Source organism: Orycteropus afer, unplaced genomic scaffold, assembly GCF_000298275.1.
Source record: "Orycteropus afer afer isolate SDZICR_OR568_19922 unplaced genomic scaffold, OryAfe1.0 scaffold00015, whole genome shotgun sequence".
NCBI classification, from domain to species: Eukaryota; Metazoa; Chordata; class Mammalia; order Tubulidentata; family Orycteropodidae; genus Orycteropus; species Orycteropus afer.
The window spans coordinates 10,032,414-10,059,011 of NW_006921602.1; the positions used below are offsets into that span (position 1 = coordinate 10,032,414).

At 45.9% G+C, this 26,598-nt stretch overlaps 1 protein-coding gene across 1 annotated transcript in view; it reads left to right on the forward strand.

The window, feature by feature from the left end:
- The window catches only part of MEGF11 (multiple EGF like domains 11), a 306,691-nt gene that overhangs the window by 192,583 nt on the left and 87,510 nt on the right, over positions 1 to 26,598 (forward strand). Inside the window, exons 5-6 of the mRNA XM_042783088.1 lie at positions 17,826 to 18,072; positions 19,579 to 19,699. Of these exons, the coding sequence (XP_042639022.1) occupies positions 17,826 to 18,072; positions 19,579 to 19,699 (368 nt within the window). The remainder of the gene's footprint in view (positions 1 to 17,825; positions 18,073 to 19,578; positions 19,700 to 26,598) is intronic.

Sequence of the window (26,598 nt, forward strand, 5' to 3'; positions counted from 1 at the left end):
AGAAATCCAGAAGATTAATACTAAATTTTCAGAAATAGATAAGACATTGAATGGGCAAAGGAGCAGAATTGAATCAATGCAAGACAAAATTAGTGAGATTGAAGGCAAATATCTGAACACTTCTTTGGAAAGGGATAAATCAGAAAAAAATTCAAACCAAAATGAAGAAAGCCTAAGGTTCATGTGGGATACCATCAAAAGGAATAACCTACGTGTATTCTGGAATCAGAATTCCAGAACAGGAAGAGACAGATAAAACCAAAGAGAAAATTGTTGAAGATGTGTTGGAAGAGAATTTTCCTGGTATGATGAAAGATGAGAATATATCCATTCAAGAAGTTCAGTGAACCCCAAACAGGATAGACCCCAAAAGAAAATCACCCAGACATATCATCATCAAACTCACCAAAACCAAAGACAAAGAAAGAATCATGAGAGCAGCATGGGAAAAATGAAAAGTTACCTACAAGGGCAACCAATAAGACTAATCTTGGATTTCTGGACAGAAACTATGCAGGTGAGAAGACAATGGGGTGGTATATGTAAAACCCTGAAATAGAAAAATTTCCAACCAAGAATTATGTACTTAGCAAAATTGTCCCTCAAATATGATGGTGAAATTAGGACATTTCCAGATAAGCAGAAATTAAGGGAATTTATTAAAACCAGACTAACCTTACAAGAGATGCTAAAGGGAGTCCTTTGGACAGAAAACCAACAACAGCAAACAACAACTCACCATTAAAACACATGATGACATAATCTAGAAACCAACCCAGTTATAGAAATATCCAAAGTAAATAAGCCTACAAGATTGTAAACAGGGAACCGGAGACGTCAATTGATAAATGAAGACAACTGCAAACCAAGAGGGAATAGATTGTGTATTTACAGAACTTCTACATGGTAGGCAAGTCAAAACAACCACAAGATAGAATGGACTATTCTAAACTTGAGAAAAAAAAAACTAAAAATCACAGGGTAACCTCAAAGAAAAATGATAAACTTTCACCTCAAAATGAAAAAGAGAACAAGCACAAAAATTCAGCAAATACTAAAACAATAACAATGGAGGAAGTGATAACGCAATCATAAATAGAACGAGCTCAGCACAGAAAATTATATGGAACAAAGAAATCAACACTACGAAAAAGCAACAAATTCATACTTGTTGGTAATTATATATCTGGCAAGTGACCTATCTCTAAGATTTATAGAAAACTCCAATGCCTCAACAGCAAAGGATTTGACAATCAAATTGAAAAATGGACAGAAGACATGAATAGACATTTCCCCAGGAAGGATATTCAGGTGGCCATTAAATACAGGAAGAGATGCTCACAATCATTGGCCATCAGAGAGATGCAAATCAAAACAACAATGAGATACCATCTCACCCCAGCACTGATGGCAAGGTTCAAGGAGACAAAAAATAACAAATGCTGGTGGGGATGTGGAGAGATTGGGACTCTCATAAACTGCTGGTGGAATTGTGAATTGATAGAACCACTGTGGAAAGCAGTATGGTGATTACTTAGAAAGTTGGAATTGGAGATACCATTTGACCCAGCAATCCTATTACTAGGTATATATATCCTAGAGAGGTGAGAGCCAGGACAGGAACAGATATATGCACACTTATGTTCATTGCAGCACTATTGTCAATAGCAAAAAGATGGAAACAACCTATGTGCCTATCAATGGAATAGTGGATGACCAAACTATGGCACATGCACACAATGGAATGTTGTGTAGCACTAAAGAATAATGTAGAGTCTGCAAATCACCCCCTAACATGGATAAACTTGGAGGACATTAAGCTGAGAGAAATAAGTCAATCACAGAAGGACAAATATGAGTTTGTTGTTGTGAAGGGGCAAGGAAAGGTTTATATATGGAGGGAAACTTTCTTTGTTTGTTGCCAGGGGTGGGAGGGGAGGAGAGGGAACACTGCCAAAAAAAAAAAAAAAAAAAAGTGTTGACCCATGTCACTTTAGTTTTGTGTATTTCACTGTACATAAATTATATTTCAATAAAATGCATTTTCTTAAAAAAATAATAAGATTAAAACCTAGAGAAGGAAAAAAAGAGCTTCATTTCTTGAAAGGGAAGTTGATGTCACACAAGGACAGAGCAAAATAAAGGTTAAAAAAAGAACAAAACCACACACACATTAAAAAAAAGTTGTATGTATACCTAAAATTCTATGGGCACCTGTGAACAGAAATTTAAAGAACACATATAGGAAAACCTGTGAAAGCTGGAATTCATGTAAGACACAAACAAACTTCTCAGAGAAGGAAAACAAAAATATGTTCCCCTAAAATGAGTGATAGAAAAAGTGGTCAACTACAGTCTGTTAAAGGTGGAAAACTTGGAAGACCTGGAAGAACAAGGGAGTCCCAATGAGTTCTGGCTCTCACAGATTTCTACATACTTCTTGTAAAGCGTCAGACAGTGCTTCATATGTACGGACTCACTACACATTAGCTGCTGCTGTCCAGAGAGACCCACTAGGCTCTGACACGGTCAAGTGGCCATTGTTATCAGTGGGTGCCCTGATCTAATAGATGATAATGATTTTTCAAACCCACCATCCACTCCTTGGAAGGAAAATTGGGCAATCTACTTCCATAGAGATACTGTCTCAAAGACCCAAGGAGGGGTCGCTGTGAGTGAAATCAACTTGAGAGCAGCGAGTATGGTTTTTTGGTTTAAGTTTCATTTATTTTGTTGTTGAGAATATACACAGCAAAACATACACCAATTCAACAGTTTCTACACATATAATTTAGAGACATTGATTACATTTTCTTCAAGTTGTGCAATCATTCTCACCCTCCTTGATAATGATTTTTAATATCACTCTTGACTATAATTATCATTCCCAAGTTCCTAGTCATTTAGACTGCACAGCAGGCCCCTGAGAGTCCACCAGATTTCCCAAAGGAAACAGATTGGCAATCTTGCCTCGCCTGATCCCAGTAAAACCACTTGAAAGCTTGTCTTAGTTTTACTTTTCATCTCTCTTCTGGGCTGTGTTCTAGCCCCATGCCGTTCAAAGTGTGGTCCGTGGACCCACAGCTCAAGAATTATTACTGGCCAGCTACGAAATTGAGAGTAAACATCTAGAAACTTTTATAGCAATTTTGACCTTGCTGCAACAGCCAAGCGCATGGTTAATGGCTCCTGTAGTTGAATGAGGTATAGACCAGTGTGGGTGCTGTCAGATTCTCCCAGTGAATCACATACTAGGCACACTCAGTCATGTTTCCGTCTGTGATGGACTAGAAAACAAACAAAAGAAAACTGGTCCTTCAGCTCAGAGTTTGAGAAACAGTGGTCTAGCCTTTGTTCATGGAAACGAAGTCCTCATCTGGCTTCCCAGCTCTCCACAGCCTGGCTCAGGAAGGGGACACTCCACCTTTCCAGACTGCTCTCTCTGCCCTGGATTCTTCCTCCTCCTTGCTTTTGCTGTCCCCTCCACAGGCAATCTTCCCCTCTATTTCCCACCTGTTCAAGTCCTATCCCTACTTCAAGATCCAAAATCAAATCTCGTTTCTTTCACAAGGCTCAAAATCTCATGGGTAGATTAACCTCTTCCCCCACCCCACCCCCAGCTCTCAGTGCCCTTCCACCTCCAGCCAATATTTCTCCCAGTCTGGCTCACATGACCCACAGCTACTGCACTCTGATAAATCTGTGAGCTCTTAGGGTGAGGACCCCTCCTAGCCTTTTTAAGCTCCACCCAGTCTGGACTTAATAAATGTCAGCCAAGTGGACCCATAGCACCAGGTGTATCAGTCAACTCCCAGGTGTTGCCTTTGTCAGAAGAAAGAGTGGCTCAAGGTTAGGTAAAGAGCCCAAGCACATGGCTGGTGAGAACAGCCTCCCGCCAAGCCTCTAGGGGACAGTATTAACTCCCAGGAGCAGTGTTTGGGGCAGAAGATTCCTGATCTACAGGACTGTCAGGCCTGCTCAGGTCCAAATGACCCCAGCTTGTTGTTGTTGTTGTTATGTGCCGTCAAGTCGGCCCCAACTCATAGCGAGCTCTCCTTGGGTTTCCGAGGCAGTATCACTACGGAAGTAGGATTGCCCAACCTTCCTTCCGAGGAGTGGCTGGTAGGTTTGAACCGCCAGCCTTCTGGTTAGCAGTCAAGTGCTTTAGCCACTGTGCTACCAGAGCTCCTGACCCCACCTTAAGCTTTACCTTTTCCTGGTGCTAAAGACACCTGCGAACCTCACCAACAAGCTGCTGGAATGGCTCCAACACAACCTGCTCCCTCTCACTTTCTTCCCACCTGATAGGAAGGGCCTCTAGCTCCCTCATGAACAGGGAGCCCAAATTGTTAGCAATAGGTGAACAAGGCCTTAATTCAGAAATGCTCTGTGGACCCATGGAGAGAGCAAGGCCTCTACGCAGCCTCCACTTTCACTGCCTCTTTTTGGGTTCCAGCATACAGGCAGGCCTCATTTAATTGTGCTTTGCTTTATTGCACTTCACAGATACTACAATTTTTATAAATTGAAGGTTATGGCAACCTTGCATAGCACAAGTCTATTGGCACCATTTTTCCAACAGCATGTGCTCACTTCATGTCTCTGTGTCAACATTTTGGTAATTCTCACAATATTTCAAGCCTTCTCATAATGCTCAACCTCAAACAAACAAACTCACTGCTATCAAGTCGATTGTAACTCATAAGTGACCCCCATTGGGTTTCCGAGGTGGTAAATCTTTATGAAAGTAGATGGCTCCATCTTCCTTCATGGAGCAGCTGTTGGGTTTGAACTGCTTACCTTCTGATTAGAAGTCAAATATCTTAGGCACTGTGCCACCAGAGCTCCTTCTTAGAATGCTATTGCACACTTAGTAGACTACAGAGCTCTGGTGACGTAGTGCCTAAGGCATTTGACTGCTAACCAGAAGGCTGGAGGTTCAAACCCATCAGCCATTCTTTTTTTTTTTTTTTTATTAGGATTTGGGTGAAGATTTACAGAGTAAATTCACTTTTCATACAGCAGTTCACATATACTTTGTCTCATGTCATTGACCAAAATTTACAATGCAGCAGCTCCCCTCCCACTTCCTCCCCATAGTTACCTCCTCCCAGTGTCCATCCCTTCATACTCTTCTGCACCCTGAGCTATCTCCCTGTGCATAAGCAGCCCTTCCTTCTCCCATGATTGTTCTCTCCAGGGCGTGTGTCTACTTGAGGTAAATGTTTAACTCACATGCCTGTACTTTGTTTGGCTGGAAACCACAGTTGTGGGTTCAATTCCAGACCTGAAGGGCAGCTAGGGGCCATAGTCTCAGTGGTTACACCAGGCTCCATTGGACCAGCAAACCTGGTCCCCACCTTCTTTTTTTTTTTGCCTCCAAATGATTTTGAGTTTTGTACCACATTGTTCTCCCTCTTTATGCAGGATCTCCTACATCCCTTCCAAATGGATGGCAGTGGTAGCTGGGCACCATCTAGTTCTTCTGGTCTCATAGTTGTATAGGTTGCAGATCGGATGGTGTACCAGTCGCTAGGACTGATTGTTTCCATTAATTTTGGTTTTCTTCTTGATGAGGAGAGACCCGTTGTTGCATCTAGATGGCAGCTTCTTAGCTTTTAAGGTCCCAGTCGCTACTCGCCAAAGTAGTAGGTGAAACAATGTTTTGTATAGTATGTTATGCCAATTGAGTTTGATGTCCCCTGCGACTATGGTCCCAAGCCCGCAGGATCAACTACTCGGTCCCTCTGGGTAGCTCCATCAGCCATTCTTTGGAAGGAAAACCGGGCAATCTATTTCCATAGAGATACCACCTCAGACACCAAAGGAGTCGAATTGACTTAATGGCAGTGAGTTTGGTTTTTGGTTTTTATAATGTAAGCGTATCTTTTATATGCATTGGGAAACAAGAAATTAGTGTGACTCACTTTATTGAGATACTTACTTTATTTTGATAGTCTGGAACTGAACCTGAAACATCTCCCAGGTATGCCTATATGCCCTGTGGGGTTTGGCCAGCATTGCTAGACAGGAAATTCCTCAAGGATAGAAACCCAGTGTACCATGTTAACTGTTTCCCCATGAGTTTCCATTGTAGTGCTGAGCCCTGAAGTATCTACTCAATGAGGAAGTGGCTGAAGGAAAAGCAATTAAATTGCAGCAAGAAACTCCTCAGTTAGATCTGAGGAAGAACTTTCTGACTTTCAAATGAAATAAATGTAGACCTTTAAAGGCAGAAAAAGTCTTCGACATTAGGGTTTCATCCTGCCCCCTTCCTTTTAGCAGCTTAATCTTTTGCCCTTATGTCAGAACCCAACAGAAAATAGTAGCTGGAAATTGGTAGAAATGAGGGGTCCATTTCCTGTACCCTTACCCCAGACACAGGACCCCTTTGGACTCCATGGGCCATGCTTAACATCAATGGAAGCAGCAGTCAAGATATGAGACGTCATATAGCATTGGGCAAATTTGCTGCAGAGGCCTTTTTTCAAGTGCTGAAGAGCAAAGATGTTTCCTTGAAGACTAAGGTGCACCTGACACAAAAAAAACAAACCAAAAAGAAAAAAAAAGGTTATGGTATTCCCAGTTGCCTCATGTGCATGGAAGAACTGGACCATGAAAAAGGAAGACCGAAGAAGAGTCGATACTTTTGAGTTGTGGTGTTGATGAAGAATGCTGAAAGTACCATGGACTACTAAAAGAACTAACAAATCTGCCCTGGAAGAAGTGGAGTCAGAATGCTCCTTGGAAGTGAGAATGGCCAGACTTCATCTCACCTACTTTGGTCATGTTATAAGAAGGGACCATTCCCTAGAGTATATCATGCTTGACAAAGTGGAGGGACAACAAAAAAGGGGAAGGCCCTCAACAAGATGGATTGACACAGTGGCTGCAACAATGGGCTCAAGTATAGCAATGATTGTGGGGCTGGCACAGGACTGGGCAGTGTTTCATTCTGCTGTGCATGAGGTCACTATGAGTAAGAGATGACTCAATGGCACCTAATAACAAAACTAAGGGGAAAACTGAGGCCTGAAGGGTAATATATTACCCAAGGCCCATAACAGCCAGAGAAAAGGGTAGGACCCCCAAGCTGGGTTCTTTCCAGCTGACCAGCCTTCACTATTTGAAGAAGCTGGAGGGAAGGGGAATGACTGGAAAAGAAAACAGTGTTGTGGAATGAATTCACACAAAACAAGCTTGAACCCAACTACTTTCTTATGTCCTTTCTGACTTGAGCTGTGGGTTCTTTTTCCTCAAAGCCCACATCTGGGGGTCTCACTTCACGCTGAGAAGCCTCACCAGATTCCGTTTGATCCCCAACCCAGCACTCTCCCCAGCCTGGGCTTGATGGGGAGCATTGAGAAGGACGTGAGAGATGTGGACGCACTGAGAAGGGTGCAGGGACAGCATGCAGCCCCCTGGCGGGTCTGTGGTGCCTTTGGCAGCTGCCTCTGAAAGACTCTTCCAAAGGGGAAATTCCTTTGTGCACAGACATGATTTATGAGGCTTTCTAAGCAAATTGTGAAGATGAATGGTCTTTGGGGCTGGGAAGTTTCAAAGGCAGTGATGCAGGCAGATCAGATGGAGCTGGGCAGCCAGGAGCTGGGCCCTCATTAAAAGCCCGTGAAGGGCGGGGGAAGGGAGGGTTTAAGTATAGCTAAGGACAGATTAGCTCTGGCTGGCTCCAGGTCCCACTGGGACAGCCCTCAGCTTGCCTCTCACTACCTCTCATTGCTGAAGGCCATGAGGCAAAAGTACTGAGGTCATTGAGGTGCATTTATCCCAGAAATGGGTACCAGCCCCAGGGCAGAGGTACATGCTTTCAACCTGCACTCTTTAAAAGGCAGGAGCCACAGTGCAAGGCCATTGACAGGGAGCCCAGGGAGTCTGCCTTGGCCTCTCTGACCAACATGGTCCAGAGCCTTCTCAGGGGTGCTATAGTCTCGCCCCCCTCCTGCCTCAAACCAGTGTCCTGCACAGGACCCAGCCTTCTCTGGCTCTTGGTGTCCTCATGTATGCAGAGAGAGCACTGGCTTAACTAACTTCAACATCCCATCTGAGGTGCCTCCTGGCCCCATCCTCTGCGGTTCTAAGCCCTGTTGCTAAATGTCTCCATTTGAGAAACTGGCCAGAGATAGCACTTGGCTGTGAGGTTGTGGGGAAATTACATAACTGCACCTAACCTTGGTCCCTTCCTCTGTATTGTTGTTGTTATGTGCCATCCAGTCAGACCTGACTCATAACGACCCCTCTTTGGGTTTCCGAGGCAGTATCACTATGGAAGTAGATTGCCCCATCTTATATAGTGGGGATAATAAAGGAAGATGGGGCAATCTACTTACACAAAGATTTACCACCTCAGAAACCCAGTATGCATCAGAACCTACTTGATGGCAGTGAGTTTGGTTTTTGGAGTACCCTGAGGTTAGATTGAACAAGAGAAAACCTGCAAAGTCTTATCTGCAAAGACCTTGCTTTCTTTCCCTTCATCTGTCCACATAGCACTCTGGCAATCTATTTCCAGACACAACCCTTGTAAAGATGATAAACTTAACTTTCACACCTTCCCATCACCACACTCCAAAATTAAGTTTGCACACACACACACACACACACACACCCTTCCTAACCTGGCTCCCAGGTCTACCAACTGACACTCAGATATTAGCAGATAATTAGTTTATTAATGACTCCTGATGTGACCACACACACCCTCAGGCACAAACTCAGGCACCTACACAAACACGAGGTTATTTTCATTTTAATAAAGGAGCCCTGAAGACCCAGAAGAATGGAATTCTGGTGGTGGAATGCCAGGCAGTCAGTCTTTGGGGATAGTTTGATGCCAGGGCCCCAATGTCAGTTTCCAGATTCATCCATCCACAGAGAAATGCAGACTCTGATTAAAACAAACAAACAAACAAACAAAAACTGTGACTGAGTCTCCCTTCTCCCTCCTGATATTTTGAAGGGGTGATGTCTGGTTAAAATGGATGTGGTTGCCTGGGGATGGGGGAGACATTCCAAGGCTGTAGCAGTGGAGATGAGGAAGGTAAAATGTGCTGAAGCACTGCTTTGCTCAGGGCATTTTAATGCACCCACTGGCTTCATTGCCTCCTCCCATCCTGCTCCCTGAGACCTTACCTGCTCCAGGGCCTCCTGATCCCAACCTGACAGTGAAGTGTTCTCCTCAGTCACAGCTGCCCCAGCAAGAGTTTACCCAGCTCTCCTCCAGTCACCCCATGTTCTGATGAATCAGTTTCCTATTTGCTTGTCTATTTCTCAAATGATTGTGACCTTCTCAGCCCCCAGCACATAATAGGTGCTCAATAACTGCTTGTCAAGTGAATAAATGGGCCTCCTTCATCTCCCAGAAGTTGGTGTGGAGGGATGGATACAGCCCTAGACTAACACAGCCGTCTAGTTTCAAGTCCAGTTCTAGTGTTCATTAGCTGTGTGGTCATGGTCAAGTCACTCAGCTTCTCTGGCCCTGGATTTCCTGACTGTAAACTGTGGGGAGGACATGAGCTGCCACTAAGGGAGAGGAGTAAGAAAGCCTTTTGCAATCAGGAATGATTTTGCTCCCAGGGGATATTCATCAACATCTCAACACATGTTTAGTTGTCACAACTGGGGGAGGGGTTACTGCTACTGGCATCTAGTGGACAGAGGCCAGGGATGGGGCTAAATATCCTACAGTGCACAGGACAGCCCTCACAAAAAAGAATCGTCTGGCTCAAAATGGCAATGGTGTTGAGATTGAGAAACCCTGATCTAGTTATTTAATGTCTCTCTGCCTCAATTTCCTTACCTGAAAAATGGGGTAAATAATCCCACCTCACATGGCTTGTCTCAAGTCTTCTTTGGGACAAGGTGAGGGAAAAAAAAAAAAAAAACTCACTGCCATTAAGTCGATTCCTACTCATAGCGACCCCTTGTGGGTTTCTGAGGTGGTAAATCTTTACAGAACTAGACTGCCCAGTCTGCCTTCCACAGAGTGGCTGGTGGGTTTGAACTGCCAACCTTCTGTTTAATAGTCAATGTCTTAGGCACTGTGCCACCAGAGCTCCTTAGGGATAAGGTGGGGGATGAGTAAATAAAATGGAGTTACTACAAGTTTTTAAGAGGATTAAATGAACAAACTCATGTGAGAATGCAGCTGGTTCACAGAAGGCAGGCAGGTTTAGGGCTTTTTCCTGGGTGTGTTTATTCTTGTACCTGCCACTCTAGTAGAATCCCTAGTGGTGCAGTGGTTAAGCACTCAGCTGCTAACTAAAAAGTCTGCAGTTCGAACCTACCAGCCACTCTGAAGGATTACAGCCTTGGAAACCTGGGGCCAATTCTTCCCTATCCTATAAGGTCACTATGAGTTGGGATAGACTCAACAACAATGGGTTTGTTTTTCTTGGTTTGGCCACCGTGGAAGACACGTAGGAGGTGGAAGTGCAGCCTGCATTTCACACAGCCATTGTGAATCCCAGCTTCCCCTCAGTAGTTTAAGGGAGATAGAGATAGTGTGGTTGAGTAACACAGAGTAAGTAACAAGTGTAATAAATAGATCACTAAGAGCTAATGATACATCATTATAATCTTGTGCTGTCAGCATCTTCCAGGCTTAGGGACTGTGTCGAGAGATTTGGGTTTTAATCTATAGCATCTTGGTCTATTAATATTTAATTCCAACAATCTAAGTGGCAGATAGGGGACTGAGTGATGGCTCAGCTCAGAACTGAATAACCACTTTGAATTTTTCTTTTCCATGTTGGACAAATACCCTTGTCCCCTCTGGCCTGTTTCTCAACCAGGACAGTTAACAACAGGACATGGAAGCATAACAATATCAGGACTGAAAGAGACCCCAGCCATTATCTACCCATGCTTCTTAATGGGGACACCATTGGCATTTGGAGGGCAAAGTTCTTCAATACACAGGATTGTCCCTGGTCGTTGTGACCACCTAAACCCACACTCATCCCAATTGCAGATGCCCTCTTGGGGAGGCTGGCCGACTCCAGATTGGTTTTACAAATGTGAAAGCAGAAGCCCAGAGAGGGGAGGGTACTGCCCAAGCTTGCACAGCATTGGCTCTGAACTGTGCTTTGAGCTCCTTGTAAGTGCAGTGGAGGAGCCCAGGCTCTGAGAACTTGCCATTGTTTTTATTGAAGCAAGTCAGTTGACAAATGGTCTCGCTCACTGGGCAGTCACTTTATTTATCAGCTGGAATGGTTTCAGGCTGCTGCTCAGTCTCTGCATCTGTGCCTGCTGCTTTGTTAGCCCAGGAGTTATCCCACAACCTGGAGGCTCCCCTGCTTCTTCTTGAGGTGGGGGGTGAGGAGACATGGTCCTTTCTTGAGAAGTACTCAGACTGCACCCATTGCTGGGGACAGGGGGACCTGGTAGGCCCTAGGCCATGGTACAGGCCAGAGCTGTTCAGAGTCAGTGCCTTTCAGGCCCATTGCTACCCCCTGAAAGTCACTTCAATAAGCCACTCCTTATCCTTGCTGAGTCTCAGGGTCTCTATCTGTGGAATGAAAAGAACTGTCCAGCTCTACCACCCCAGATTTCTCCTGCCCATCTATTTCCCTGAGAGGACTAGTGAGAACAGAGATCATGAGGAGGATGGTGTCATCTAGAGAGTTTTCTAAAAAGGCCTGTGCTTGTCTCTACTCCAGACCAGGATGCCCCGGGGTGAAGCCCTATATGCATAGTTGTAAAAACATTCTAGGGTTATTCTGGAGCTCTGGTAGCGTAGTGCTTAAGGCACTTGACTGCTACCCAGAAGGCTGGCGGTTCAAACCCACCAGCCACTCCTCGGAAGGCAGTTTACTTCCGTAGTGATACTGCCTTGGAAACCCAAGGAGGTGTTGCTATGAGTCGGGTCTGACTTGACGGCACACAACAATAACAAGTGTTATTCTAATGGGCAGCCAGAAAGTGAATTCTCACAAGCAGCCAGGAAGGGCTCTTTGAACATCTGGGAGAAGGTCTAGTCAGCTCTTCTCAGCACCTGTCAGCTCTTGCTGGGTGGGACTGTGTATGCATGTAGAGGGGCAGGGACACTGATAACATAGGACATACTCCAGTACCCTCCAACAGGGAAGGCTCCAAATCTAATGGAGCAGACTACACTAGAAATGGTGATTTTTAAAAAACATAACAGTTGACCAAATTAGTTTTTTTAATAGAGAAAAAAGGAAGTCAAAAAATTAGTTGTGCCTTTAATAAATTATTTTAACTGAAAAGATTAAAATTATGGAACTAGGGCCAGTCGAAGGAGCTCTGGTAGCATAGTTCCTAAGGCACTTGGCTGCTAACCAGAAGGCTGGCGGTGCAAACCCACCAGCCACTCCTCGGAAGGAAGGTTGGGCAATCTACTTCCATAGTGACACTGCCTTGGCAACCCAAGGAGGGGTCACTATGAGTCAGGTCCGACTCGACAGCACATAACAACAACAACAATAGGACCAGTCATGGAAAACCTGGGACCTAGGACCATCATGTACATGTAAACCAATCCCTGAATAAGGCATTTGTGGAAAATGAGCCTCTCTTTGTGTATTATCCAAGATGGCTGCTAAAGCCCAGGCTGGCTACCAGCATCCCACATTTCCCCTTTTCTTGATACCAGGACACACAGCAAGAATTTAAGAGTTTAGACTCCCAGTCATTCCCTAGCTGTGTGACCTTGTACAAGTTACTTAACCTCTCTGGGCCCCTGTTTCCTCACCTGCAAAATAGGATAACAATAACACTCATTCCAAATGGGTTGTTATGAGAATTAAATGAAAAAATCCACTTCACGACTTTACCTCATTGCCTGGTACACAGTAGCTGGTTATTTAACTAGACTCACAAGTTTAAAAGCATGTCGGTAGTGAAGGCCAACCACAGGATGGCACCGCAGGGCTGAGGTAGGCCAATGGGGGAGCCAGAAGCATACTAGGCCTGGACTCCAAAGCATGAAGAGGTCAGCGGAGGGATCCATTTTGGGTTAGAGGTGGCAGGGAGCGGAGCAGTGAGTTGCCCATCTTAAAAGACCAGACTCAGCCAGGCACACACTTCTGGGTGCCCTTTCAACCCTCACTAGCTGCCCAGAGAAGATGCACCCACTTGAAAAATCATCCAAAGCCAAATATAATTAGGAAGGAGAGTCTGTGACAGGGGAAAACACAAAGTGGGGAGGGGTGATGTGTGACATTCCAAGGCCAAATTAAAGAGAGTTTGAGATTATCTGTGAAAGAATGCAAAGTCCTGTTATAATTATAATGATGATAGTTTTTATTCACCTTCAGCAGAGGAGATAATTGACTCACTGCAGCTTTGCCTCATTTCTCTGTCACTGCTGGGGAATGAGGTGTTTTTAAGTGGATTTTCTAGATAACTGAAGCTTATCCCTGTGAACCCTAACTTTTTTATTTTTTCTATTTAATAACTCTGGGGGAATGGATTACACACTTCCCTGGTTCCTTAACCAGAACATTCTAAATTGAATGTAACCTCTTCCTGTCAATTTGGGTTTGAGGGGCCATTTGCCCCTGTGTTAATGGCTCCAAGTTGCTTTGCTTTTTCAGTCTACATTTTTTTCTGTTTATCTCTGTGGTTTCTTACTCTGGCATAGAGCTTTTGCTATATAATTTTAGTAGCCCTCCAAAAACACGCACATGCAGATACATGTATATACATATGTGGATACATAACACTCACGCACGTATCTGTGGTCTGAGAAACCAGATTGTCAGGTTTTAATAGAACTGTATTTACATTAAGAATAAATGGCCTTTGAATGTCTTCCTAGATGTTCCATAAGTCAAAAATACCCATTGCTGTGAGTCAATACTGACTCATAGCAACCCTATGAATAGAACTGCCCCATAGAGTTTCCTAGGCTGTAATCTTTACAGAAGCAGATTGCCACATCTTTCTCCCCACGGAGCCATTGGTAGGTTCAAACTGCCAAACTTTAAGTTAGCAGCGGAGCTCTAAGCAGCCAAGCTCTTAACTACCATGCCAGCAGGGCTCCTCAGGTGTCCCTTACCAAACCAACCAACTGCCATCGAGTCGAATCCAAGTCACAGAAACCCCTCCTTGGGTTTCTGAGGTAGTATCACTACAGAAGTAGATTGTCCAACCTTTCTTCCAAGGAATGGACCTTCCTTCTGAGAAGTGGCTGGTGGGTTTGAACCACCAGCCTTCTGGTTAGCAGTCAAATGCCTTAGGCACTACACCACCAGAGCTCCTTAGATGTCTCTTAGACACTTCAAAATCAATGTCCAAAACTAAACACATTCTTCCCAAACTCTGCTCTTCCCCCTTGTGAATCTCCTAAAGAGTGTGACACCAGTACCCCCACCCACCAGCCTAAGCCAGAGCTGGGGTGACATTCTTCACTCTATCCTTTTTCTCCCCCCAGTACTCTACCAAGTCCTTGCAGGTTCTACCTCATAAATATAGCTGGAATCTGTCTACTTCTCTCCATCCTCAATGCTACTGCCTTAACCAAGGCCCCCACAATCTTGCCTATTATAACTGCACTCTCCCCCAATCCCAGCCTGGCTGCCTACCCCACTCTGACTGCACTCCCTCAAGTTTATTCTCACCAAAGTAATCTTTCTACAGCCACACCTGCTTACCTCAGTCCTCTGCTTAAAGTACTTTCAGAGGTTCCCGCTGTCCTTGTATGAAGTATACACCCCTTAACTTTGTTCACAAGGCCCTTGGTCTTGAGACCCCTGCCCAGGAATCTGACTATCTTTGCCATACAGTCTACACTCCAGTCACACATTTTTTTTTTTTTTTCATTTTCTCTTATATGTCACGTTTGCCCCACCTCCAAGCTTGTACATCTATAATTTCCTCTGCCTACAACCATTCTCCACCCCTACCTCTCCCTCTAGTGTCTTCTCTGAGGACATTTTCTCCAACTCCTCCAGTCTGGGTTCAGACTCACTCATGTGCTTCTAACACCTTGAACAAACCCTATTATAGCACTTTCACTGTGTACCTTGAAATCTACTCCAGCATCTTTGTCCCCACTAGACTGTGCACTCCAAGAGGGCAGGATACTTTCGGGCCAGGTTCGACTCAAGGCAACTCCATGTGTGTCAGAGTAGAGCTAGGCTCCATAGGATTTCCAGTGGCTTATTATTACTATTACTATTTTCTACCTAACACTGGCTTACTTTTCACAAGTAGAGTGCCAGGCCTTTCTTCCAAGGCTCCTATGGGTAGACACTAATCCCCAACCTTTTGGTTAGCTGCCAGACATGTCAATCATTTGCACCACCCTGGGACATGTTGAATAAAACGTGGGAGAATGAAAGCATCCAAGTTACTTGTCATGAAGTCCAAGACTTTATGACAGTATACCTGCTTCCTGATCAGAGGCATAGTTTTGCTTCCTATAGGCTTTTGACTGTGTGGGGAGAGAATGGAGTAAAGTATAACTTTATGCCCTGGAATGCACCAGGGACAAACTAGATTTGGACTCCAAGAGTTTAGTGTGGAGCCAAGGTCTCAGGTCAGTGACTGTAGCCCTAACTAATGAAGGGAATCCCGTGTTCTGGATCCTAGGGTTGTTGACAGTGATAAGCAGAGAGGTAGGTGTCTGGTCTCCATAGTGTCCCTGCCATTGTGCTTTGCAGCTGCCACTCTGCCCCAGTGGTGGCTTTCAATTTCTCTCCTTGTAACTATTCCCGTGCAAAGTGTCACAGTACGTGTAGTGGAACAAGCTGGAATCAGAAAACCTGGTCTTGCCCTTGGCTATGACATTGGGCAATCACTTAACCTGTCTGACCCTTTATGTTCCTATCTGTAAAATGGGGGGATAATACCTAACTCACAGGATTGTTATGGGGATTAAATCTTAATAATGTATATAAAACTTCTAGGATGGTGCCTGGTACATAGTAAACATTTAAAATGTGACTGTCATTATTATTACAATGGAGTTGCATCATATGTACTTTAACCTTATGTGAGTTTAACTACATGTGCTTGGCAACAAAAAGAGAGAAATAACATGTGGGTAATTTTGCTGGTCATTCCACTCATTTATTGTATGCCCCCAGGGAGAGTGTGGTGTGGGAGATGCTGAACTGTTGGATACTTAGTCAACCTCTGTCCTGTGAGCCTTTTTCAGTGTGGGTAGAGGTTGTAACTATACCTGGGCTTGAGTTTTGCCCAGTGCAGGGTGAGGCTCATTTATAACTGGGCAGCTTGAGTTGTATGTGTGAATATTTGGAGTTCAGATGAAAAAGGAGTGAACCAAGATACGGTGGTTGGGATTCCACATCTAGGGTGGTTCTGTCTACTAAAGGATAATGGGCAGCCTCAGTTGACCATGGGTCCCTAGTCCACATGTGGGAGGGGCACATAGGGGAGCTGATGGCGCTGATGGAATGATCCCTCCACCAATCCTTTAGGCCCCAAAGATCTCACATACTTATTGACTGTATTAGAACCTTGTGCTCTCGTACTGACCCAATACATAGTGCCACCGTATCTTTGTTCATACAGAGCCTACCCCAACCAAATCTTCCCCAACTACATTCCCCCATACTCTTTCCTCTCTGAGTGTTTAAATCCTGAAATCACTGCAGCACAGTCAACTGGTCATCTCCATGTTTTCAAGCAGTAGAGTGACTAGCCACCTTGGTTTACCCAGGCCTGAGGAATTTCCTGGAATGTGGGTCTTTCGGTGCTAAAACCAGAACAGTCTTGGAGAAACTGGGATGGCTGGTCACTCTATCAGGCAGAAAGCCCAATTTAGATGTTTTCTCTTCTAGAAATTCTTAGATCTTAACTAGGAGCGATCTTCCCTTCCATTGAACTTCTTTAAGAACATTTTTTGTGCCTGTCTATGCTTGAACTTTACACCTTACCCCTACCCTAGAATGCACATGAATGAGCTTATAGTTTGAGGACATCCTGTTACTTGTGTGTTGGGCATGCATCAGGTGAGGGTCAGAATGGGAAGTGGAAACAGGTTGGGTGACCCTCCTGGAGCTCCAAATGAGCCCTTTTCCACAGCTGTAGACTGTGAACTTCTGCAAAGCAAGCTCAGATAATCACTCTTTGAAACATTTAATTATATATAAAGATCTTGAAAAGTATCACCTCCTAGAGAAACATTTCTTTCTCCTGTTCCTTCTGAAGCTGGTTACTTGGAAAGTAATGAAACTGAACTGAAGATGAAGCAACCTGAGGTGGGAGACATTACAGAAAGGGAGAAGAAGCAGGAGAGATAGATGGAAAGGGTGACAGGGAGCTGGAGCCAGCAGAGGGGCAGGGAATTAGAAAAAATGTTCGCAGAGTGAGATTAAGAGTGAGAAAACCAGTGAGTGTGGGGAAGGGGGCAGGGAAGATAGAGAAAGTGGGAGCTGTCCTAGGCTGGGGAGGCACCAAGAAGGGGACAGAGTTCAACCAGAGAAGAAGGGTGGCCTATCTGGCCAGAAGGAACCTGGCTGAGTTGAACAAAGAAAAGCAGCCAACCAAGAAAAGATTTTATTTTTAACAAAGACAAAAGGTGTTTGATGGCCTGAGGCTCCAGAATTTCAATATGGGAGAGTAGGCTTCAGGGCAGCTATTTGGTTGGATGAAATGTTATTGAAGAAAGCTCCCTCCAGTTCTTAGCCTATGATTTTTGGATGGCTTGGTGGAAGAGGAGATGGAAGTAATTAGGCCCCAAGGCTTTCCCCCAGACACCCTTTGCTGTCTCCTGTCCAGGTTGCAGAGATGGGACACCTCTTGGGCACTGGTTCTGAATCTCTGCCCCAAGGAGAGCCAGCCGAGGCCCCTCAGACTTGACCGCCCCTCTCTTGCAGGCTGCGACAGCGACCACTGGGGCCCCCATTGCAGCAACCGGTGCCAGTGTCAGAATGGTGCCCTGTGCAACCCCATCACCGGCGCCTGTGTGTGCGCCGCTGGCTTCCGAGGTTGGCGCTGCGAGGAGCTCTGTGCACCCGGAACCCACGGCAAGGGATGCCAGCTGTCATGCCAGTGCCACCACGGTGCCAGCTGTGACCCCCGTACCGGCGAGTGTCTCTGTGCGCCCGGCTACACCGGCGTCTAGTGAGTAAAGCGCGAGCGAGCTGGACTGGGATGGCGGGGCAGGGCGGGGCGGGTGGGGTTAAGAGGAAGCAACTGGTCTGTTCTCACCGCTGCTGAGCAGCCAGACCTGGGGCTCCTGGCGGGTAGGTAAGGTGGTAGGAGCGGAAGGGGTCCAGACAAACCTAGTTGCAAATGCTCCTACGTTCTGACCTCAAGTCCAGGAGGGCCTCAGATCTCAGCCATCCAGGCCCCATGGCAACAGGTCCAACCTAAGATTTCACATGGCTGGGCACTCCCACAGGATCTCTGGTGGTACAATGGGTAAGACATTTGGCTGCTAACCAGAAGGTCAGCGGTTCAAACCCATAACCTGCTCTGCCAGGGGAAGATGAGGCGATCTTCTTCCATAAAGATTTACAGTCTTGGAAACCCAGTGAGGTTCGCAGAATGGACTAGATGGCAGTGGGTTTGGTTGGGGGCTCCCAAGACCAAGAGCACCAATCAAACTCCCCCAGAAAGCCCTCCCTTGTCAAGGGGAAGAGGCCCAGCCCTGAGCACCAGGCCCAAGATTTTAGCTTGCAAATCTCCTCTGATCTTAACCCAAATGTACCTCTTCATGGGGCCTGATTCTTCTAAGAAACTTGGAGTAGGGAGAAGGGAAGGGTTCTGGGCAGATACCACAAGCTGATTTGGATGTGCTTTGCCTGTTCCTCTCCACCTTCTCCCATCAGAGCCCAAACAACCTTTCACTCCAGTGCCCTGGAGATTCTATTTCATAGGGACCTCCAAGACTGCTTAGCCGAGACCCCCTCAGCGGCAAGACTGAACTTCTCACAAGCCTGTGGAAGGCTCTGTGGCCTCCCCCAACAGCCCTAGGTCCTGAGGGGGACCAAGTACTTCGGCTGTAGAGACATCCTTCATTGAAGGTGTTGCTTTCCTAATGCCTGGCCAGCTCCCAGGACCTAGTGAGCTGGAGATTAGGGCCAGTGGGTTAAGGTCCAAAACCAAGACCCCATGCTAGCCCTCTCCTACCTCTCAGCAGGGCTCAGTCCCTGCACATGAGCTGGGCAAGGTAGCTGGGAGCTTTCCAGAGCCCAGATGGGACACATCCTAGATTCTCCCCTTCTCTGAATCTAGGCAATCTTGCAGGCAGGATCTATGTCCACCCCTCAGTGCCTTTGCTCATGCTGTTTCCTCTGCCTGGCATGCCCTTCCTTCCATTCTCCTGATGAAAACACTTAGTTTTCAAGGCCCAATAAAACATCCTTTTCAGGAGGCCTTCTTCAGTCTTCCTTCCCCAGAAAAACACTCTTAAGTATTCCCACAATTAATGGCTCAGGCACACTGCACTTCCCCTCCTGTCAGGAAGAAGCATTAAACTGAGCCTGTGCCTTAACACAGGCAATGTTAGTGACGGTGAACTCACCAATTCCTGGGGAGCCCTGGAGCATTAGGACTGGCAGCCTTGGGGCCCCGACACCTCACCTGAATGCTGCAGTGCCTAACATCTTTGCTTTTTCCATGCAGCTGCGAGGAGCTGTGCCCACCTGGGAGTCATGGGGCTCACTGTGAGCTGCGCTGCCCCTGCCAGAATGGGGGCACTTGCCACCACATCACTGGTGAATGTGCCTGCCACCCAGGCTGGACGGTAGGTGGCCCTGGAGGATCTGGATGGAGCACTGTGAAAAGTGTGCATGTCCCTAACTCACAGGCATCTTGGAGGGCTAAATTCTTCTCCTGCCTTGAATACTCTTTTCCCACTTCATGGGAATAGGGCATCTTAGACAATGGGCACAGCTTTAAATCCCAGATCTGCTATTTAAGTGCTGTGCACTGAGGCAAGTTACTTAACCTCTCTGAGCCAGTGGTCCCCATGTAGAAAGGAGTTGAAGGATTCCCATAAAATTGGCTTTAGCTTTAGGCACATGTATACACATGCACTGCCATGGTCTCTGGACTGATGTGGCAGAAAGGCTATGGTGTAAGGGCTGGAGAAGAAGGGAGACAGCAGAGTATGGACCATCTGGAACTTCAGATTCCCAGCTTCTACTCCCAGCACACATGCACACAAACACACACACACACATTCTGCTTCTGTGGATCTGGGGCAGGAAGTACATGAGCAAATCCATACTTTAACAAGTACTCTGGGTGCAGCCTCAGTCAGCCTAGGTATTGTGTCTGGGAAGAATCATTATGATTAAGGGGAATGGGATTTATAACCTCATAGGCCTAAATTCTGTTCTCACATCGCTGCCAACCCTGCAAAAAGCCCTCAGCTACTCCAGTCACCTGCTTCCCCATCTGCAAAATGGGTATAGAAACAGTAATCCCTGCCCTCCAAAACTCCCATTGTTGGCAGGATGCTCAGAAACAGTCCATGCTAGAAGTGCTCTGCAAACTCTGAAGTGCTCTACAGTTGCTGTTTCATATCCCTGGATGCCAAGATGATCCACAAGCCTCATTTTCACCAACATGCTCCGCCTGTCAGTGCCCCTGCAGACCCAAGCTCCTCAGAAACTGCGAGTAGGCTGAGGCTGACTTTCCTGGGCTTCATCCCTGCCTCTGACTCTCCAGTGATATATTCTGTTTCAGGGAAAGCTCAGCGATACCACCAGCTGCCTCCCCAGGGAACTGAGGCTGCACAAAGCCAGACGGGACAGGCTGTTGAACAGGACTAGGATATTCTGGGAGGCTTTGGATGCTGAGGTCATGGGAGGCAGGCAGGAGCAGTGCCTGAAGGGTTCATCAACTCAGCCACAGACTGTCAGATTCTTTTTTTGGAGTAGGAAAGGGCCTTGGAGATCATCCGGTCCAGCAGTCTCCAAGCCTGGCTGCACAATTGCATCACTCAGGATAGGTTCGATACAGATTCCCAAGCTCCTCAGCCCAAGACCATTTGGGGCCCAGGAATCTCCATTTCTAAATAAGAGTTAGGGTTAGGGTTTAGGTTAATGATAGGGTTCCTTGACCCTGGAAGTGGGGACAGGGAGCTTAATAATTAGGGCTCTGGCTCTCTAACCCCATGCTACCTATTTTATTTTTCATATTGAGATTCTAGTAAGATTTCACATAAAAACAAACAGAGTCTACAGTCTTATATAGGTACCACTTGTCAGTAAGGAGCTCTGATTAAAAAAAAAAAAAGCCAAACTCACTGCCGTCGAGACAGATTCAACTCATAGCAACCTCTCCTTAGGTTTCTGAGCTGGTATCTCTACGGAAGTGACTGCTCAACCTTCCTTCCGAGGAGTGGCTGGTGGGTTTGAACTGCCAGCCTTCTGGTTAGCAGTCAAATGTAGTGCAGTGGTTAAGGCACTTAACCGCTAGCCTAAAGCAGCTTCAGGTATTCAAACCCACCAGCCACTCCATGGGAGAAAGATGAAACATCTGCTTCTGTAAAGATTTACAGCCTTGGGGACCCTATGGGTCAGTTCTACTCTGCCCTATAGCGGCACTAGGAGCTGGAATCAACTCTGGCAGTGGTGATGGGTAGGATGTCAGTACATTCCTTTCTCAGATAAGGAAGCTGAAGCCCAGGCATGATAAGTGACCTCCCCCAGGCCACATTGCTGCTTAGGACTCAGACGAAACTAGAATCCACATCTCCTGAGTCTTGAATCCCATCTTTGATGTCTTTCTGTCTCTTCTGAAGAGGACACAGATACTGCTGCACTTCTCCTACACCTGCCCATTTCTCCCATCCTGAATTGCTCTCTGGAAAAGCCCTCCCATGGCTTGCCAGCTTCTGGAAATCCACTTCCAATCTGGGCCTTTGAGGCCCAGCAGCAAAGCAGAGAGGTGGGATCAGGCTGTAGTGCGGGCAGAGCAAGGCTGGAGGCAGGCCCTGTGAATGGGAAGGCCTCTCCGGAGAGACCGAGGAAGGCTGGTGGGTCAAGAAGGGGAAGGGAGAAAGCAGCACATGGATGGATGTATTTTTTCTCCCCCAGCACAGTGAGAGGATGACAGGAAACTGTCGATTCGATAGAAGCTTTTGGATTTGAGGACTTTATGTTTTTAATTTTATTGTAGACAATTGCATTTCTATTTTTGACACAGCATTTAACTTGCAGATTTGTATGAATTATTAATACCCCTCGTGCATGCAGAGTCACTGTATAATGAATCTGCAGTTCAAGCCTAAGGCTCCTCCTAGGGACAGGCTGGGGCCAAGGAAAGGGTACTGGGGAGAAAGGTCATCCCCTTCATCATCATCCTCCATTGCGTCACTTTCACGTTGGCCCCATGTGGTTTTAACCATGCATTTTCCCACTCAGAGATCTAAATCATATGATTGATACACGACACACCATGCAGCTCCCAGAAGGACTGGCAGATGGTGAGGAGCTGGAGAAGAGGCTCCAGGAACTCCAGCCCTCTAGGCCCCTTCTTAGGGATTCCTAACCTGAATATGGCCCTGAATATGCCTCTAAGACAATTCCTTTTGCCCAGTTAGGGTGAGCCCTTCCAGGAGGGGGCTTTGCAAAGAGCTGGGGGACTTATTTTCCCTCTTTTTTAAGCACTGAGAGCTTTCAAAAGAGAGAAACCGGATGTGAGGTGTTTGATGAGTGTGGACACTGCAGACAGATGCGGAAGTAGGTAGGAGGAGATGTGATGACCCCCTAAGGAGTTCCCAGTCAAATAGTGGAAGTTGGATATAGTATGTGTCTGCATACTTCTCTAACGCATACACACACCAAAGGGAATAACAGGACTTAAGGGAGAAGGGGCTGAGGAAATGGGAAATAGGGCCAGTTATCTTGGAGGACCAAACAATGGTGTTTGTAGCTAAGCCTGTAGAATTATAGATGATTGGATGCAATGACTCGGTGACTGATGGAGCCCTGCATCTCGGTCTGTGGCCAGGATACCCTCCACAGCACCCACATCAACGCTGTTCAATGCTTATTGTGGGTGTCCATGTTATCCTGGGACACATGATAATTATAAATGCCTTCAGATGTTTGGAGAGGCTGAATTGTCTCTTCTCCATGCAAATTGCCTTGACTTTAAGGCCTCTCACTATTTGGCCATCTCCCTTTTTGTGTTCTAATTAGCCATGGTCCTCTTACAGTGTGACTGGTTTCCAGATTTTGAGAAAATCATTTGGTTTAGCTAATTATGAAATAAGCAAAACTATCACCTTACCCTCATCTCCAGCCTCCTAGATGTCACACAGCCCAAGATCCCGTTACAACTGGAGACATAGACTCAGTTGACCATAGGGCCAGAGAGAACCCATCAGGGCACAACTCTCTCTTAAGCTGACACTTTCCTGTCTGCTCTCTCCCCCTGTACCTCCTCACAAGGCTGTTCTTCCATCCAGCATTAGGTGTGTGCTTTTCCTCTGCTCTTTTCAGTTCTAGATTATACTGGGCTCCCTCCACATGCTGCCTTATCAGGTGTCAACTTGGATTTAATTAATATTAAGTAATCTCTCTTTGGGAGCTCTGGTGGCATAGTACCTAAGGCATTTGACTGCTAACCAGAAGGCTGATGGTGCAAACCCACCAGCCACTCCTCAGAAGGAAGGTTGGGCAATCTACTTCCCTAGTGATACCACCTCGGAAACCCAGGGAGGGGTCGTTATGAGTCAGATCCAACTCGATGGCAGTGGGTTGGTTTTTTTGGTTTAATCTCATTTTTAAGCACCTACTAGGTTCCTTCACATCTCTATTCTCATTTCATCCTCACAACCACCTGGGAGACAGGGGATTACTATTCCCCTTTTATAGATGATGAAACTGAGGCTCAGAACAATCATATGACTTGTCCTTAGTCAGACATCTGGGAGGAGGCAGAGCTGGGATTTGGCCCAACTCTTGACTTTGAGTCCATCACACCAGGCAGTTGGACTTCCAAGGTATCAAATTATTTTAGGCCCCATGAGCTCAAGCTCAAGGAGAGACCAAAGAGGGAAATGGGAATTTCCTACAGTTTGGGACTCCTGAACAGAAATTAAAAGAGGTATTTGCCCACCTGTCTAGAAAGTTTCAGAGAGGCTTGGTTTTCTCCGGGAAATGTTGGAGGGAAGTATTATACGCATCAGACTTTCCCACTGACCTCCTGGGCAAGGGGTTCCTGGTGGAGTCTCAGAGTGTGGAGGAGAAAGGCAACTGCATCCCGTGTGTGTGTGTGTGTGTGTGTGTGTGTAAGTGCATGTGCGTGAGGGCCACACTGCTCAGATTTGAGGGAATGGGAAGTATAACACACAGCCCTTAAGATGGTTCCAAATGTGCTTTCAGGGTCAGAGTGTCCTCAGGACTGTAGATGACCGACTCAGACAGTGGCCAGAAAGACTCCTCTTTTCCCTCAAGAATCCCTAGAGCTTATGAGAGCAGTGAGAAAGGCATACACCTGCTGTGCTTGGGCTACCCCCATGATCCCCTCAACCCGTGTTTTTCTGAACCCCTTTAAGCCTCTTCTCTCAGCCCCTGACTTTTGTGGGTAGAGGAGAAATTTGGGCTACAAGGCCTCCCACTGAATTCTTACAAGTAAGTTTTGTAATCTTAAAAGATGATTCTAGTCTGGAATATTTTCCTGACTAAACTAGTTTCCTCAAAGTTGACAGTAATTGGTACTTAATAATTGTGTTTTGAACTAATTGATGAATTAATTGTGGAGTAACCCTCAATCTCCGTAAGAGAAATAACTATCTCTGGTAGGTGAGTGAGTGGAAGGGCCACAAGAGTAGGTTCAGATTTCTGTTCGATCAAAACCCAAGATTTATATGTTTATAGGCAGTCCCCAGGTTGCAAACAACTCCTTCTGTTCTGGTTATCTAGTGCCGCTCTGACAGGAATATACCACAAATGGGATGCCTTAAACAAGCAAGAGTTTATTCTTAAAATTTGGAGGCTTTAAGTCCAAGTTCAAAGTGCCAGGCTCTAGGGGCTGGGTGAAAGCCCCTCAACCTTGCGGTCCAGCTCTACCTCCTGCTCCCAGCCCACTGGAGCTAGAGGCTCTTCTTCACTCAGACAGCTGCTGGCTGCTGAGACTGAGAAGCTCCAAGATTGACAAGTAAAAAGGCACAGTCCCAATGTTACCAAACCACATGGCAGGCCATTAACTTAAGTCCATTGTAAGTCCCAAGGTCGGCAGAGCATAGCAGGATGCTGAGCAATGACACGGTTACATACAGGGTTCAAGGTGCCATAAGCTAGCGACCATTCATTCCCAAGGCTTCTCCTTATATACAGGAAGCAGATCACATCCCAAAGGCAGCTACTCAGCTGCTTGTGGTAGATCCCACTATGGAGTTGATTGCCAGTCTCATCATGGGGAATAACTACCACCAGCTGCCCAGCCACTCAACCAGGCCCAGCCAAGTTGACACAAAAACATAACCACCACACCTTCCTACTTGCATTTGATTTGCCCTCACTTTGATACCATTGAACCACTGAACCAACCCCTACTGGCAACAAATTCTTCATAATAATCACCTTCAGGATTGTAGATGACTGCTACACATGCAGCTTTTAAACCATTGAAAAGGCTTCCATCCTATTCTTGTGCTAAATTAAGACTAAATAAGAACCATGTACACCTGGTTCCACTTACCTACTTTTTTTTTTTTATTTCTATTGTGATTTGGGTGAAAGTTCACAGAGCAAATTCATTTTCCATACAGCAGTTCATATACATTTTGTAATGACATTGACTGCAGTTCCCCACAGTGTAACAGCTCTCTTCCCACTTCCTCCCAGTGGTTACCTCTTCCCTGTGTCCTTCCCACCCATGCACCCCTCACACACCACCTCAGTTATCTACCTATGCAAACACTGCCATTCTGTTCTCCCACCATTAATCGCTCCAGGGAGTGTATCTGCCTGATGTAGATGTTCACCCCATATGCCTGTCTATTGTTTGGCTGGAAGCCACAGGAGTGAGTTCAGTTCCAGACCTGAAGGGTGGCTAGGGGATATAGTCTCAGGGGTCTCACCAGGCTCTATCAGACCAGCAAACCTGATCTTTTTGTATGATTTTGAGTTTTGTTCCACATTTTTCTCCTACTCTATCCAGGATCTCCTTCACCAATCCCCCTCCAAGTGGTTGACAGTGGTAGCCGGGTACCATCTAGTTTTTCTGGTCTCATGGTCATATAGGCTGATTACCTACCAGTTCTTAAAGACACAGGAACAGATCTTATTCATAACTTAGGGACTTCATTTTAAAACTCATACAATACCATAAGGCTAAAATTGAAGATAGAGAGATAGATAGATAGATAGAAGTAGATAAAACAGTAGTACTCTTCCTCCCTCAGAAATCCCACTTCCAAAAGGCTGCCATTTTCAAATCTTTTAGGTACCCCTCCATATTTCTACATAACATGACTTACTACCATTTCCTGACTTTTCCATTTTAAACATTCATCATCTATTGACTTCCTACTGTACAAGAATAGGAATTAGCTCTATCACACACACACACACATAACACGTGCACACAAGCACAGTACCTTTCCCTACCCTCCCAATAGATTATATTACCATTTTTGGCTAAATCATTCTGTTTTTATTAATATGTCCTCACATGTATTAT